At 41.8% G+C, this 17,745-nt stretch overlaps 1 protein-coding gene across 2 annotated transcripts in view; it reads right to left on the bottom strand.

Moving 5' to 3' along the window:
* HOOK3 (hook microtubule tethering protein 3) overlaps positions 1-17,745 on the bottom strand; it is a 137,302-nt gene that overhangs the window by 37,554 nt on the left and 82,003 nt on the right. Inside the window, exons 12-16 of one of the 2 annotated variants that reach the window (XM_064370005.1) lie at positions 16,869-16,979; positions 16,002-16,089; positions 10,174-10,239; positions 7,198-7,267; positions 2,364-2,504 (exon numbers count right to left, since the gene is read on the bottom strand). In XM_064370005.1, the coding sequence (XP_064226075.1) occupies positions 2,364-2,504; positions 7,198-7,267; positions 10,174-10,239; positions 16,002-16,089; positions 16,869-16,979 (476 nt within the window). The remainder of the gene's footprint in view (positions 1-2,363; positions 2,505-7,197; positions 7,268-10,173; positions 10,240-16,001; positions 16,090-16,868; positions 16,980-17,745) is intronic. The other variant, XM_012476023.3, reaches the window with a different exon arrangement.

Below are 17,745 nucleotides of genomic sequence, written 5' to 3'. Positions count from 1 at the left end.
TGCGCTCCAGCCTGGGTATCAAGAGCGAAACTCCGTCTCAAAAAAAAAAAAAAAAAAAAAAAAAAATATTAACTGTTATTATTGTTGTTATTATAAATAACAGGTAGCCATATTCTAAAAGTTATTTATCATCAGTGTTGTAATTTAAGAAATAATCACAACATTAAGTTGTACCCAGCAGTAAGTCACACAGGAACTTAGGAGGTGACAGTCATCCACAGACATGGACATTGTATAATGACAATTGGCTGTCCTGTCTCTGGTAAAAAGAGCAATAATTATAAAGCCTGTGAGAAACAATGAAGAGCAGTAAGAAGAAAGCTGTGGGTGATTTTTCACTTAAAACAAACAATTAGGGTAGGGAGAGACCTATCCTAATTTTTAGCTTACCCTGACTACAATGGCTAAAATACAGCCCAGAGGCAAAGGATGAATGAGGCGAACATTAGACACTTTCACCAGTGGGACTGTCCACCAGCCAGCTGCTCCTGCAATTCCCCCTGCTCCACTGTCTCCATTTCCCACTTTTCCTGAGTACTTTAAAAAAAAAAATCACCCATTCTCTAGACTCCTAAGAGTTGACGTAAAATTTTCTCATTCTGTTTATGCTTGACGGTGCTCTTATAATCACCCTAGCATTTATACTGATTAATACTGTTTGTCGATTTATACTGTTTATCTCAGTAGCTTTAAAATGTAAAGCTACAGAAAGAAGAGTAGGATGAGTACCACTGTCATAGCAATTCTGACTCCTAAGATTCACTTTCATCTGGGAGAGGCCAAATCAATTATTCAAAATAAACAAAGAATCTGTAATGTAAGGTGAGCTATGGAGCCATTAATAAAAATTTCAAATCCTTCAAAAATGACAGAGTATCACTGCAGTAAAACAAAAACAAAGCAAAACAAAACAAAAAAGAAAAAAAAATGGAATGTTTGGGATCTAAGAAACATTTCCAAAAAGGAAAAGAACAAAAACACAGTCACAACAAAATATAAATGTAGCCCTTTTCAGAGTAAATCACTGATTTTAAAGTAACTGACTTTGAATGAGTGAATAGCACCATGTTGCTGAAAACGTACAAGCAGAAAAGTGATTTTCTTGTTAATTTTGCAGATTCTAAATTCTTAAAATAAGTAGGTTGTTCCTAAGATGAATCATTTCCTTTTAGGGTCATAATAAATAACATGTTGGAAGAAAAACGCTTTGTCAATCCAATTGTGAGGGAGCTACTGCTCTCCCCACACCAGCAGAGCTCAAACACACCGGCCTGTGTCAACGGGAAACTCTATCACCCCGACACTGACTATGAATTGAAATTCTTGTGAAAGACTGAATTATCGGATTTTTTAAATTCCTCTAGTTTTAATTAGTGATTAGAAAGGGTAAATAGGGTAAACTTCACTGACTGTGAATTGAAATTCTTGTGAAAGACTGAATTATCAGATTTTTTAAAATCTTCTAGTTTTAATTAGTGATTACAAAGGGTAAATGGTAGAGCTCTGGTATCATTTTGCATGAAGAAGTGAAGAGGACAACACCAGTCTAAAAAGGCACAGTATTTTTTGACAAGGCTGCCCAAAAGTGGAGAAATGGATTTGAGTTCTCTTAAAGGGACAGAGAACAGCACACAACCATTTTTCAAACTATAACTCAGATCTTTGTCGTTGTTGTTGTTGTTTTTTGAGATAGAATTTTGCTCTAATTGCCCAAGCTGGAGTGCAGTGGTGTGATTTCGGCTCACTGGAACCTCCACCTCCTGGGCTCAAATGATCCTTCAACCTCAGCCTCCTGAGTAGCTGGGATCACAGGCATGCACCACCAAGCCTGGTTAAGTTTTGCTTTTTTTTTTTAGATGGAGTTTTATTCATCACCTAGGCTGGAGTGCAATGGCACGATCTTGGCTCACTGCAACCTCCACTTCCCAGGTTTAAGCAATTCTCCTGCCTCAGTCTCCCAAGTAGCTGGGACTACAGGCAAGTGCCACCATGCTCAGCTAATTTTTTTATTTTTTAGTAGAGATGGGGTTTCACCATGTTGGTCAGGCTGCTCCTGAACTCCTGACCTCAGGTGATCCACCCACCTCAGCCTCCCAAAGTGCTGGGATTACAGGCGTGAGCCACCACAAAATATCAACGCCCAGACATTTTTGCATTTTTTATAGAGATGGAGTTTCATTCACCATGTTGTCCAGGCTGGTCTTGAACTCCTGGGCTCAAGTGATCTGCCCTCCTTGGCCTCCCAAAGTGCTGGGATTATAGGCATGAGCCACCATGTCCTGCCAGATCTTTGTTTAAGGGATTAAGAATCAAGGCAAATAAGGAAAACTTGTAGCCAGATGCGGCCACTGATAATACTCTACCTATTCTCTGTCTCCAGTTCATTCTTGCGTAGATTTGCATCATCTAGAAGGCTCTGCAATAAGGCTATTTTTTCATTGTCCGAACCTTCTTGGTTAATTTTTAACATCTTATTCTCATGCTGAAGACGAATAAGTTTCTCCCTGAATGAGCAAAATAAAAACTAAATATTATATACACAGTCATTTGGTGCATTAACATTCAATACAACTATCAAATCCAGCTAAGCACTCTTACAAATTTAATACCAGAACAGAAATGAAAAACAAAGAACTTGCAACAAATTCAGCTATTATAGCTGGCAAAGACATTACAATTCAGATTATAAATATTTTCTTTATAGAATGGATAATATGAAAATAATATAGTCTCTAAATATCATGATTTGTAATGAATGTGATTTCAAAATCCTATTTCTTCTCTGATTTAAATATTTAAGCTATGAATGCATTTATTTATGTGATTCTTATCAGAGAACATAATCTCTAATGTTATGCTCTTAAGTCACCAATCATTTGGTGGCAAGATATTATATTCAACAAGAATCACTTCAACACATTCAGTCTACCCATTCCTGTAGATATGTAAAATTAAATTCTTGAAACAAGCCAGATCATTACAATCAGGTTATTGGACTGCATTGTTTTGGACTCTGCATATGCCAAAAGCTTAACATTAAGGGATATTAAAAACAGTATCTATACAGAACTTGCCACCACATTTTCTGCAGGGACAATATAATTAAATGTTAGTTCATATGAAGACATACTTGTTGAAGATATAATTCATTCTTTTCTTTACACAGGGTCATCTGTAGAGGGCCCCATAAAGATAGTGTGAACAGATACCAGATACTAAGAAAAGCTGTGGAAAAGCTTCTTGTGGAAAAAGAAAAATCAAGAAAGAAACATGCACACACACACATTGCTCTTGTTTTGTAAACACAATAAGTCTTATAAAGTATTTTTAGTTTTGCTACTGAAAAGATGAACCAAATTTGTGATCTAATTCAAGCAACTATTTAGAATTTGATGTATTTTGTTACGGGCAACATGGACTTTATCTTTTTCAGTTACAAAGTAAACATGCACATTGTAAAAAAAAAAAAAATGAAAAGAAAATATAAACCCTCCATAACTATGGTGCAAAACAACTACTGCTGAAATATGCCTTCTAATTCTATGCACAGATACACACAAATGGAACCACACAGTATTTTTTACATTGGTGCCTGCTATTTACACCTAAAATTTCACAATCTTTTTATATCATTAAATATATTTGAATATTTTAAATGACATGGCATTAAAATCGTTAGTTATTTAATAAATGCCCAATTTTTGGGTATTTAGATTGCTACCAATTTTGAGCTTTAAACAAGTTAATAAGACCTTTTTTTATTCTTTTTTTTTTTGAGATGAAGTCTCACTCCCATAGTGCAGGCTGGAAGTACAGTGGCGAGATCTTGGCCCACTGCAACCTCCACCTCCCAGGTTCAAGCAATTCTCCTTCCTCAGCCTCCTGAGTAGCTGGGATTATAGGCATCTGCCACCACGCCCAGCTAATTCTGTAGTTTTAGTAGAGACAGGGTTTCGCCATGTTGGCCAGGCTGGTCTCAAACTCCTGACCTCAAGTGATCCACCTGCTTCGGCCTCCCAAAGTGCTAGGATTACAGGGATGAGCCACCGTGACCAGCCAAGATTAGCTTTATAAATATACTTTTCTATATATCCTTAGTTATTTCCTTAGGATTAACTCCCAGAAAAGTAATTTTTGGATCAAAAGATACGTGCATTTTTAAACAGACACATCCTGCGAATCTCCTCAAAAGAAAGGTCTTACCACTTTAATCTTTTTTCCTTAGTTTATGAGATTTCCAATTTGTCCACATCCTTAACATAAATAAAATACATCAAATATTAACCCACTGTCTAAAACATGTTGCAAAATTTTTACCCCAGTTTATCGTTTTTCCTTGATTGCTCTCTTCTGGACATAGAGCCAATTTTAATTTTTATCTAGTCATACTCAGAAAAGTCATATTTGTTGAATCTTTATCATCGTTCTTTTTTTTGCAGACAGAATCTAGCTGTCATCCAGGCCGGAGTGCCAAGGTGCCAGCTTGGCTCATTGCAACCTCTGCAATAAGCTTTCTTAAAAACTGTGGATTGTTTTGGACATAACCACTTATTTATAAATGTTCATAAATGTGTTCATTTATTCAACAAATCTTACTGGTTCAATTATAAAGTAGCATATCAGATGTCAGAAAAGAAAAAGGTACACAAAATACTTCCAGACTTGGTGCTGCCTTACACTCCTTTCGTCTGTCCTTATCATTACTATTTGTTTGAGACAGAGTCTTGCTCTTGTTGCCCAGGCTGTAGCGCAATGGCAAAATCTCAGCTCACTGCAATCCCCACACCTCCTGGGTTCAAGCGATTCTCCTACCTCAGCCTCCCGAGTAGCTGGGATTAAAGGGATGCACCACCATGCCCAGCTAACTTTGAATTCTTTAGTAGAGGCAGGGTTTCGCTATGTTGGTCAGGCTGGTCTCGAACTCCTGATCTCAGGTGATCCACCCACCTCGGCCTCCGAGAGTGCTAGGATTACAGGTGTGAGCCACCATGCCCAGCCTGTTTGTCCTTCCTAAACAAATGCTAACCAACAACTACAAACTGTCTCCATTTATTCAACAAGTATTTGAATGCTTATTTCAACTTTTACAGTGCATGAAACCCTTACACAACTGTTATTTAATATTCCTCAAGGAGTTTATGAAGAAGCAAGGCCAGTGTCCATTTTAAGGGGCAAATAGGCCACAAAAAGGTAAAAAGCAATATTCAGAATTAATCATTCTCCGTTTAATGGACACTTGGTGCCTACCCCACTTTTCTTTTTTGAGACAGAATTTCACTCGTCACCCAGGCTGGAGTGCAATGGCACAATCTTGGCTTACTGCAACCTCCGCCTCACAGGTTCAAGCAATTCTCCTGTCTCAGCCTCCCAAGTAGCTTCTGAGTACAGGCATGTGCCACCACACCCACCTAATTTTGTATTTTTAGTAGCGACAGGGTTTCTCAATGTTGGTCAGGCTGATCTCGACTCCTGACCTCAGGTGATCTGCCCACCTTGGCCTCCCTGGGATTACAGGCCATGGAGCCTGGCCTACTTTTCATTTTTATATATAAAGCTAGTTATGCATAAAAATAGATGGAACTGGCTGGGCACACTGGCTCACGCCTGTAATCCCAGCACTTTGGGAGGCTGAGGTGGGCAGATCATGAAGTCAGGAGATTGAGACCATCCTAGGTAACATGGTGAAAACCGGTCTCTACTAAAAATACAAAAAATAGTTGGGTGTGGTGGCATGTGCCTGTAATCCCAGCTACTTGGGAGGCTGAGGCAGAAGAATCGTTTGAACCGGGGAGTTGGAGGTTTCAGTGAGCTGAGATCATACCACTGTACTCCAGCCTGGTGACAGAGCAAGACTCTGTCTCAAAAAAATAAAAATAAAAATAAAAATGGAACTGGCTGTGTGCAGTGGCTCACACCTATAATCCCAGCACTTTGGGAAGGCAAGGTGGGCAGATCATTTCAGCTCAAGGAGTTCAAGACCAGGCTAGGAAACATGGCAAAACCCAGTCTCAACAAAAAATAGCGTAGTGGCACATGCCTAAGATCCCAGCTACTAAGTAGGCTGAGGTAGGAGGATTGCTTGAGCCCAGAAGGTCAATGCTGCAGTGAGCCGTGATTGTGCCACTGCACTCCAGCCTGGGTGACAGAGCAAGACCTTGCCTCTAAATAAATAAATAAACGGAATTTTTTAAATGCTGTGATTAAAAATATAAGGTATTACTGAGGAAAGAGTAGTGAAGGTGAGAGGTCATTTCCTCCTGCCTATAACATTATCTTTCCCAGACCTTTCCATGTGGTTAGCAGATAAATCTTAGTAACTAATGATTTTGCATGCTGATAGCTAAACATAACCATTGTCTACAGGCCGTGTCTTCATTGCTTAATGTTTGCTGAGTTTACTCAAGCTCAGGACATGACTGCTGGCTTTGTTAGGTGTGAAAGATTGTCTTACTGAAGTGAGCAAATCAATTTTCTGTAGGCCCAGTTGAAGAAAGTTTCTAACATTGAAGGAATGTTTTCTCTTTCCAGGTCCACAAGGGGGCGTAGTTTTAAGGGCAAGAACTTCCCAGTGCCATGACTCCCTCCCATCTCTCTCCATCCGGCAGATTTAACGGTTTATGTTTAAATTTTGCGGGTGTGAGAAGAAACTAAGAGTCAATCATCCCAGCGGAAGTTTAAAGGAACTCCTTTCATTGGCCAGAGGAACTTGAGGAGGTGGGAATTTCTCCCAGGATAAATTCCCCTGCTCCTTCACCCACACCGGATTTCCAGCTCTCTGGAATCCCCTCCCACGTAGTGGGAGCTCTCTTTCCCCTCCTGGATTTCCCCTCTGGGGTCCCGCTTCCATACGCTCTTCCTGGAAGTTTTCTCTCTTCTTCTCCTTTTTCTCTCTCTGCCTAAATAAATCACTTTTTTTGAGTTTGGCATTTACTTTTATAAGTGCACTGTGCCATGGTCTCCTCTCCCATTCTTGTGGAGTGATAGACCAAGAACCTGGAGAAACATCCTCTCAGGGGAACTGAGGGCTCCCCGGAACCCCTGAACCCCAACAACATGTTGAAAACATAAAACTTTAACACTGAATTCATATTTAAAGTGTCAGTGAGAAAGAATAAGGAAATGATCCTCTTCCTACTATAGAGAAGTAAGTTTTCTCCAGGAATACTGTTCAGTGTGTGAACACCACAATCCCCTTACCTGATTTCAGGTGTAACAATCTCTGCAGCTAGACTGTCTGAAGACTCCTGACTTCCCAGAGGCATTAACCCTGTAAATATGCAAACATAAATATAAGGCTAACTGAAAACACAGTCATACAACTTCAATATGAAATCCTACTTTAAGCATTAATTTTATCAGCAAAAATCATTTTCTCAAGTAAAAGACCATGTCACAGTGGCCTTAAAATATTATTAAGTATTAGTATTTTACTATTTTAACCATTTTTAAATGTACAATAGAGTGGCATTCAGTATATTCACAATGTTGTGTAACCATCACTGCTACCAATTTTCAAAACTTTTTCATCATCCAAATCACAAATTCTATAACCATTAAGCAATAATTCCCTATTTCTCCCTCCGTACTTTTTTTTTTTGAGACTAAGTCTCACTCTGTTACCCAGGCTGGAGTGCAATGGCACAATCTGCACTCACTGCAACCTCTGCCTCCTGGGTTCAGGCAATTCTTCTGTTTCAGCCTCCCAAGTAGCTGGGATAACAGGAGCCTGCCACCAAGCCTGACCAATTTTCTGTATTTTTACGTAAGACAGGTTTCACCATGTTGGCCAGGCTGGTCTCGAATTCCTGACTTTAGGTGATCTGGCAGCCTCGGCCTCCCAAAGTGCTGGGATTGCAGGCGTGAGCCACTGCGCCAGCCTTACTTTTTAAATGTAATGATGTAACATACATCTCTCTCTGTCAGGTGTATAGAAAATATACCTTATTCTTTTAAATGGCTCTACTGTATACCATTGAATAAGAATACTATTCCTGTATTGCTAAACTTTCAGGTTGTTTTGAAATGTCACTACTAGAAACAATGCTTTAATTCATTAGGGTAAATTTAATTCCTAAGAGCAAAGGTCCTAGATCAAAGGATACATACACAAAGAGGGTGTCCTAGTCCATTTTCTGTTGCTTACAACAGAATAATTGAAACTGAGTCATTTATAAGAAACACTCTTTTTGGCTGGGTGTGGCGGCTCATGCCTGTAATCTCCCAGCACTTTGGGAAGCCTAGGTGGGCAGATCGCTTGAGCTTGGGAGTTTGAGCCCAAAGCAAGACCTGTGGTCTTTGTAGATGGTGACTTTCGGATGGGGTCTCTGAGTGGACGTCCTTTTTGTTGATGCTGTTTTTTGTTTTTGTTTTTGTTTTGTTTTGTTTTAGGGATAGGGTCTCACTCTGTCACCCATGTTGGAGTGAAGTGGCACAATTTTGGCTCAATGTAACCTCAAACTCCCGGGCTCCAGTGATCCTCCCACCTGGCTTTCCAAGTAGCTGAAACTACATACAAGCGCCACTGTTCCCGGCTTGATATGGAAAGTTTGATATATGGCTGAGCATGGTGGCTCACGCTTGCCAAGGCGGGCAGATAACAAGGTCAGGAGTTTGAGACCAGCCTGGCCAACGTGGTGAAACTCGGTCTTGACTAAAAATACAAAAAAAATTAGCCGGGTGTGGTGGTGGGTGCCTGTAATCCCAGCTACTTGGGAGGCTGAGAGGGAGATCCAAGATGGCCAAATAGGAACAGCTCTGGAGTGCAGTTCCTAGTGAGAGCAACGCAGAGGGTGAGTTATCACCGCATTTACAAACGAGGTACCAGATGCATCTCAATGGGACTGTCTGCACAATGGGTGTAGCCCAAGAAGGGCAAGCCAAGGCAAGGTAGGGCGCTGCCTCACCCAGGAAGTGCAATCCCTGGAGTACCCGCCTCCCTACTCAACAGAGGCCATCAGGGGTTTTTACATCCACTCCAGCACTCCGGTTCAGATCCTGCTGCTTCTCTCACAGTTTTTTGTTTTTGTTTTTGTTTTTGATACAGAGTCTCGCTCTGTCACCAGGCTGGAGTGCAGTGGTGTGATCTCGGCTCACTGCAACCTCCGCCTCCTGGGTTCAAGCAATTCTCCTGCCTCAGCCTGCCAAGTAGCTGGGACTACAGGCGCACGCCACCACACCCAGCTAATTTTTCTATTTTTAGTAGAGACGGGGTTTCACCATGTTGGCCAGGATGGGCTCGATCTCTTGACCTCATGATCCACCCGCTTCGGCCTCCGAAAGTGCTGGGATTACAGGCATGAGCTACACGCGCCCAGCCTCTCCCGCAGTTTTTAACCACCCACAGACCCGGAGATTCCTGGGCCGAAAAGTGCCATGAATTTCCAGCACAGCTGTTTTGGCTGGCACCCCAGGTTTCCACACAAAAACTCACACAAATCTGGGCAGCCACTTCAACTGGTGCCTGGAACGCCTGGGAGACAGAGCCGCCCATTCAAATGAAAAAGTAGGGGCTGAAACAGGGAGCCAGGTAATCTGGCTCGGCGGGTCCCACCCCCACAAAGACCAGCAATTTGAAATGCTCTGGATTTGGAGTTTCGCAGCAAGTGCAGCTAGACCCAGGATGGTCCAGCTCTGTGGGGGGAAGGGCGTCCACCACCACTGAGGCAGTCTGCCACTACCTACGCAGCCCACCGTTAGCGAGGCAGTCCACCATGATCGAGGCAGTTCTAACTGTACCTCTGTAAACAAAACTGCAAGGAAGCTTACACAGCATCTGGGCAGAGCCCGTGGCAGCTCAGCAACACCTCTGCTGACAGACTGCAACTAGACTACCTCCTTGCTGGGCAGGGCATCTCTGAAAAAAGGCAGCAGAGCAGCATGTCAGGAACTTATAAATAAAGCTCCGGATTCCCAGGACAGAGCACCTGGGAACAGACGCAGTTATGAGTTTCGCTGCAGCAGACTTAAACGTACCTGCCTAGCAGCTCTGAATGGAACAACAGAGCTCCCAGTACAGCACTTGAGCCCTGATAAGAGACAGACTATCTCCTCAAGTGGCTCCCCACCCCCTGTAGATCCAAAGAGGCACCTCATAAAGGAGAGGTCTGGCTGACATCTGGTGGATACCCTTCTGGGACAAAGATAACAGAAGCAGAAACTGGCAGCAACTCTTACTGTTTGTTCTGCAGCCCCCGGGGGTATTCCCAGGCAAGCAGGGTCTGGAGTGAACCTCCAACAGTCCTGCAGCAGAGAAGCCTGTTAGAAGGAAAACTTAAAAACAGAAAGAAATAGCTTCAACATCAAGAAAAAGGATGTCCACTCAGAGACCCCATCTGAAAATCACCAACTACAAAGACCACAGATCCACAAAGATGGGAAAAAAACAGCACGAAAAGGATGAAAACACCAAAAACCAGAACATCTCTCCTCCTCTAAGGGATCACAACTCCTCAGCAGCAAGGGAACAAAGCTGGATGGTGAATGAGTCTGATGAATTCACAGAAGCAGGCTTCAGAAGGTGGGTAATAACAAACTTCTCTGAGCTAAAAGAACATGTTCTAACCCAATGCAAAGAAACTAGGAACCTTGAAAAAAGGTTAGGTGAAATGCTAACTAGAATAACCAACTTAGAAAAGAACATAAATGACTTAAAAGGGAGGCTGAGGTTGCAGTGAGCCAAGATCGTGCCACTGCACTCCAGCCTGGGCGACAGAGCTAGACTCTGTTTCGGGGGGAAAAAAAAGTTTGATATACTTTTAAAAAGGTCATTAGAAATTTTTTGGAATAAAACTCTCCAGGCTAACAGATGATTCAACAAATGTTTATAATTTTGACCTACATGAAATGTAAATTTTTTTTTTTTTTTTTTTTTTTTGAGACGGAGTTTCGCTCTTGTTTACCCAGGTTGGAGTGCAATGGCGCGATCTCGGCTCACCGCAACCTCCGCCTCCTGGGTTCAGGCAATTCTCCTGCCTCAGCCTCCCGAGTAGCTGGGATTACAGGCACGCGCCACCATGCCCAGCTAATTTTTTGTATCTTTAGTAGAGACAGGGTTTCACCATGTTGACCAGGATGGTCTCGATCTCTTGACCTCATGATCCACCCGCCTCGGCCTCCCAAAGTGCTGGGATTACAGGCTTGAGCCACCGCGCCCGGCCGCAAATATTTTTTAAAAATTCTTTTAAAGTAAGCAAGTAAAATCAGTCACATAATTATAGCCTATATGGCATAAAATCTAGTAACAGTTCAAAAATTTTACCAATTTTGCTGCCTCTTCACCAATTTTTCATTTTTTAACAAATGTAGAAAACAGGCTTATTAGCGGAACATTTCCAGTGGTTAAGAAGGGAGTGGATCAATCCACTCATATCAGGCTATTAAGTTTGACATCAAAGCTCCTTGTCAGAGGGAGCACAGTGATCTGCGTATAATAGGCACGTAAGTGTGTTGAGTGAATAAATGAAACTTCTTTTACGTGACATACAAAGACTCAGATTCCAACTGTGACAGTCACTGTATTAGGTGCAATTATGTACCATGTCCTTTTAATTTTTTAAATGTTTATTATTTTGAGACAGGATCTTGCTCTGTTGCTCAGACTGGAGTGCAGTGACCATGATTACAGGTCACTGCAGCCTCTAACTCTTGGGTCAAGTTATCCTCCCATCTGAGCCTTCCAAGTAGCTGGGACTACAGGCATAAGCCACCGCACCCAGCCATTATTTTTATTTTTAGAATATATATTTAGAAACAGATGGAGTCTCAATATGTTGGCCAGGCTGAACTCAAGCTCCTGGCCTCAAGAAATCTTCCTTCCTTGGCCTCTCAAAGTGCTGGGATTACAGGCACAAGCCACCATGCCTGGCTCATATTCTATTTAATCTTTGAAACAACTGTGTTAAGTGCAGCACTGAATTATCTGCCACTAGGTATGGGCTTAGGGCACCAGCAAAACTAGGTCACCCTAATTTTTCAAGAGCAAATGGTTATCTAGCCAGGTGCGGTGGCACACGCCTGTAATCCAAGTACTTTAGGAGGCTAAAGTGGGCAGATCACCTGAAGTCAGGAGTTCAAGACCAGCCTGGCCAACATGGTGAAACCCCGTCTCTTTTTTTTTATCTTGAGACGGAGCCTTACTCTGTGCAGTGGCATGATCCTGGCTAACTGCAACCTCCACCTCCTGGGTTCAAGCGATTCTCCTGCCTCAGCCTCCCCAGTAGCAGGATTATGGGCACCCGAAACTATGCCCAGCTAATTTTTGTATTTTTAGTAGAGACCGGGTTTCATCATGTTGGCCAGGATGGTCTCTATCTCTTGACCTTGTGATGCACCCGCCTCAGCCTCCCAAAGTGCTGAGATTACAAGCATGAGCCACCACACTCAGCAAAACGCCATCTCTATTAAAAATATAAAAATTAGCCAGGCATGGTGGTAAACACCTGTAATCTAATCCACTTGGGAGGCTAAGGCAAGAGAATCACTTGAACCCAGGAGGCAGAGGTTGCAGTGAGTCGAAACGACGTCATTGCACTCCAGCCTGGGCGACAAGAGCGAGACTCTATCTCAAAGAAAAAAAAAGGCAGGAAGAAAAAGGAAAAAAAGAAAATGGTTATCTGATATCTTCTTAAGAAAGAATATCAGAGTATTACAGCCAACATAGGAAAAAGCACAACTTTTTCTATATTACATTTAATACTGTTTTCATTTAAAATTAAATACTGGGGAGTGCTTTGCATTACTCAGATCATCTAAAACTCTAAAACTCTTCCCTTGGCTCTCGAGAAAGAAGTTATGATTCTCATTTTGCAGAACAAACCAAGTCTTTGAGAGTTTAGTTACTAGCTCAAGCCGCACAGGTAGTTAGTAGCAGAGCCCATTATGATGGTATTCAATGTTTATGATGGTACTCACCAGTTTTTTTTTAAAGTTGTGAATCTTGTTGGGCCTTCTTTAAAGGTTTTTTTTTTTTTTTTTTTCTTTTTTTGGAGACAGAGTCTTGCTCTGTCACCCAGGCTGCAATGCACTGGTGCTATTTCAGCTCACTATGGCATCCACCTCCCAGGTTCAAGTGATTCTTATGCCTCAGCCTCCTGAATAGCTGGGATTACAGGCATGTGCCACCATGGCTGGCTAATTTTTGTATTTTTAGTAGAAGTGAGGTTTCACCATGTTGGCCAGGCTGGTCTCAAACTCCTGGCCTCAAGTGAGCTGCCTGCCTTGGCCTCCCATGCTGGCATCACAGGCGTGAGCCACTGCGCCCAGCCTAATGGTTAAGCGTTTTAATCAAATAATGCATACAAAAAGTTAACCTAAATGTTTTGGGGTATCTCCACACATCTTTTATTTTTTTTCTCTGAGTGACTGAAAGCTTGAATGATATGGAATCATCAGCCCACCTAAGTGATTCAGCTTTGTGTTTCTTTTTGGGTCAACCAAGGTAAAGTAAGAAGGAACTCAAGCAAGCCAAGAAACTACTGTCACGCCCTTCTGTGGTTGACTGTATTCACTAGACAGGGGGTCCCCAAGTATCTTCCATTTTTGATGCTTAGCATGGTTCTCATTTTAGAAGCTGAGGTCCCAGACCCCTTTCTGCTTATATAAGGGGTGTCAGGCAACAGTGTGTTTATGGAAATTCTTTCTGTGAGTCATTTCATTCATATTTCTTGAGGACTGTACTATCTCACACTGATAATAAAGGGGATGACAGAAAGGTGAGATATAAATATGTTCTCCCAACATGCAAAGTGAGGAAATGAATTTTACTTTACATCTGTCTCCATTATCCTATGCCAGAGGGCCTAATTGATGTGCATGCACACAAAAAAAACATCCAGGGAACTATTTTGAAATTCACCTTTCTGAGCCTTGTCCCCAGAGTCCCTGATTTGTAGGCATGAGTGGACCTGGGAATCTGCATCCCAGATGACTCTAACACTATTCACCACGCTGTAAGAAACACCATTCTTACACAAACTTCATGAGTAGGTTTAAAAAGCCTGAATTGCAATTAAGCTTTTGTTTTTGTCATCCTTACCACAGCCCAGGCAATTGTCCTATTACTTGGTTGGCCCATTTCTTTTTTTTTGTTGCCCAGGCTAGAATACAGTGGTGTGACCTCAGCTCACTGCAGCCTCTGCCTCCCAGGCTCAAGTGACCCTCCTGCCTTGGCCTCCTGAGTAGCTGGGCCCACAGACACATGCCACCACGCCCAGCTAATTTTTAAAATTTTTTTGTTGGGGAGGGTGTCTTGCTATGTTGTCCAGGCTTCTCTTGAACTTGTGAGCGCAAACCATCTGTCCACCTTAGCCTCCCTAAGTGTTGAGATTACAGGCGTGAGCCACCACACCCAGCCTAAATTTGCCCTTTTCTACAAAACACTGACAATCCCTAACCTGAATAGCACTGTTGGGTCTAAGCTTAAATTGTCTGGCCAAAGCAGTTTACACTAAAGTTGGAATTAGGCTTAAATCCTCTTTTATGGCACTTGGATTTAAAAAAATAATAAATAAATAAATATAGCTTAAGTATTAGAATACCTCTATTACACTACTTTTGTTTCTTGTTTGGAGAATTAACATGGCAGCGTCATTTAATTCGATAGCTGGAGAAGTCATGTCCACTTTTCTCATGGGCCTGTTAAAGCCCTCTCATTCATTCTTGACTCATCCTGTGTCTTTGGGAAGCCTTTCTGGGTAAACCTATCCACAAGGAAGATCCTTTATGTCACTACCAGCCCTTGCACATGTTTCAATTATAGCACCTATAATCTTGTACCACAATTTCCTAATTTATTTTTGTATCTCCAGCTCTACTAACAGTGCCTGGCAAACAGCAGGCACTCAATAACTGGGGGGTGAATGAGCCCATGGCAAGAGACTAGGCCAGGAGTTTTAAAAATCAATGCTGACTGAGAAACGAAATATGGCAATGTCAAAGGCTGGAACAAAAATAATCCCTAACAGCACATAATCCTCCTGAAAGGAACACAGGTCAGGCAGGTGTCACAGCCCGGCAGTGCTGAGGGGTTGGTGGTGCTTTCGTTGTTAAGAAACATGCCGGCTCTCTCCTCCCCACAATACCTCCAGAGCCTGGCCTCTGAGGTTCCCACTCCCACATGTGCCCCACCCACGGCTCCTCTCCCCAGCCTGCTGCTTGTCCTCACCTGAACCACCTCTTCATGTAGCCGGGCCAAGGAGGGGCGTTCATATCCTCCAATGAGGGCCTAGGAGGCCTTTCTTGGCCATTCAGTAGCCAGGCACTGCAGCAGGACTCGGCATCCACAGCAACAGATGTACTGCCTGGCGATCCCTTAGGGCGCTTGTTTTACGCAAGGCTTAGAGGTCAAAAATAAGGGGACACAATCCTCGCAGAATGGGAAGCAGCTGCACAGGCTCCCTGGGTTTGGCCATTTTCTAAGACAAACCAACCACTTTTAAGATGTCTCTCTGCCTCGTGCATGTTCGTCTCAAAAAAGCCAGTGCGACTGATTTGGAAATTGGCTCAGTGACTGAGGGTTTGCACCATGATTTGGACCAATAAGAAAAGGCAATCACTGGGGCCCAAGCTTTTTGAGGAGGAGTGCACGTGGGCACAATATTTCATTTTTATCTACTGGTACAGTCATGTTCAAGTGAACCAAATATTTTTATGTATACCACTGGACATAAATCATCTGACCGGGCATGGCGTCTCATGGCTGTAATCCCAGCACTTTGGGAAGCTGAGGTGGCAGATCATGAGGTCAAGAGATCGAGACCATCCTGGCCAACATGGTGAAACCTTGACTCTACTAAAAATACAAAAACTTAGCTGAGCGTGGTGGCACGTGCCTGTAGTCCCAGCTACTCAGGAGGCTGAGGCAGGAGAATTGCTTGACCCGGGAGGCGGAGGGTGCAGTGAGCTGAGATTGTGCCACTGCACTCCAGCCTGGCAACAGAGCAAGACTCTGTCTCAAAAAAAAAAAAAAAAGAGTCATCTGGTTTGTGCTCCCAAAACGTTTTTACCTTGAGTTGTGAGCTGCCCTTCTTGAGCTTGTACGCAACGAAGTTCTTCAATGGTTTCCTTCAGAGAATCCCTTTCTGTTCTCAGTCTCTGGAGAGAGACAAAAACATGGAGGGTTAGCTTCATGTTTTAAGAATTTATTCATCAGTGGCCTCTCTGCCTTACCTAATAGAATGATAAACAATAGTATATAACTCAATCAAGACAGTAAAAAAAAAAATAGTGAACATGAACATGTTTTACCTTTTGCTCTTCTTTGGAAAGATCACAGAAGGAGGAAAAGATTAAAACAAGTCTTCCCATTTAACAATACTGAATATCTACTATGTGCAAGGCAATACGCTATCCACGGTTAAACTTAAGAAACAAACTGTCTACTCCATCTTTAACAATTAGTAACTAATTTCTTAACATTCTTTTCACTAGACATAAAAGATTGAAGAACAAAGACAATATTCATAAATCATGAAAAAGTAGAAATATTTTTAAAAGATTCAAAATATGCTGAACAACAAAAAGTCCTCTATACATACAGGACTTTCTTGTTTTCATACAGAAAACAAAGCTTAACAAATTTATAGAAAGTCATGAGCAGGAAAAAAAAAAAGGCATGAGTAGAACAATGTAAAGAAGGCAACAGTGGTAGAAAAGATAACTATATAAAAAAGAAATCCGAATGAAAGTATTATAAAAACATTCCTTTCTTTTTTTGCTTTATTTCTGAAACACAAATGGAATTCTCCTATGGCTTAAAAATAAATAGGATTTCTAATTTTTAAATTCATAAGTAATTAATGTGGCCAAACATAAACATAATCACCTTAATTTTAGCAGTACTCAAAACCAAAATGCCTAATACATATACTCACATCCTTTTCTTTTTGAAGACTGTCAACTTTTTCTTTTAGCCGCTTATATTCAAAATCTAGTTTATCTGCTTTCTTTGATTCTTCGGATAATCTATTTTGTAGTTCTACTACCTAACACAGAAAGATACCATTACTTATAAATAATCTGAATCATTAGAAATTATCCTTATTTTCTTCTACAGGTCTAAGAAAACGAAACCCCTTCCCACCAGTACACAAATGCATATGATCCAGCAGCCTAACCCAATGGAGAGAACTAGGAATAAAATCCTGCCCAGTTACTATGGGTTCCCAACCAATCCACAGTAACAATGTTCAAAATCATAAAAGAATCTATACAATTTTCATTTCCAGCAATACAGATAACTGGGTAGTCTGAAATTCTTTTTGTATAAAACAAAATAAATGCTGGGGTGAGGGTGGGGCAGGGAGAATCCAATTGCATAGCTAAGCTTAGAAAATAAGAGAAATACTCAGAGGTTAAAACCAGAATGAGAAGTTCATGCAGACAATCTGGGTACCATGAGGTGCCAACTGCCGATAACAGGAACCTAGAGCTTTAACAGGAGATGAGTAGTTGTTAAACCACCTTAGGCTCTAAAAGGTAGCAAATAGGTGGATTAGAAAAAAAAATTTCATCAGCTGGAACAATAAACTGAGTGCTTTGGGTTTAAAAAAGTATAACTCGGGGCTAAGTGCGGTGGCTCATGCCTACAATCCCAGTACTTTGGGAGGCTAAGGTGGGAGGATGGCTTGAACCCAGAATTTGAGATCAGACTAGGCATCTGATCTCTATAATTTAAAAATTAGCTGAGTATGGTGGCACATGTCTGTAGTTCCAGCTACTTAGAAGGCTGAGGTGGGAGGATCGCTTGAG

This window comes from Aotus nancymaae, unplaced genomic scaffold (genome assembly GCF_030222135.1).
Source record: "Aotus nancymaae isolate 86718 unplaced genomic scaffold, 86718_ANA_hifiasm-v0.15.2.pri h1tg000097l, whole genome shotgun sequence".
Taxonomy (NCBI): domain Eukaryota; kingdom Metazoa; phylum Chordata; class Mammalia; order Primates; family Aotidae; genus Aotus; species Aotus nancymaae.
Note: the sequence above shows the minus strand (reverse complement) of the source record. Positions and strands in the feature narration are given on the sequence as shown.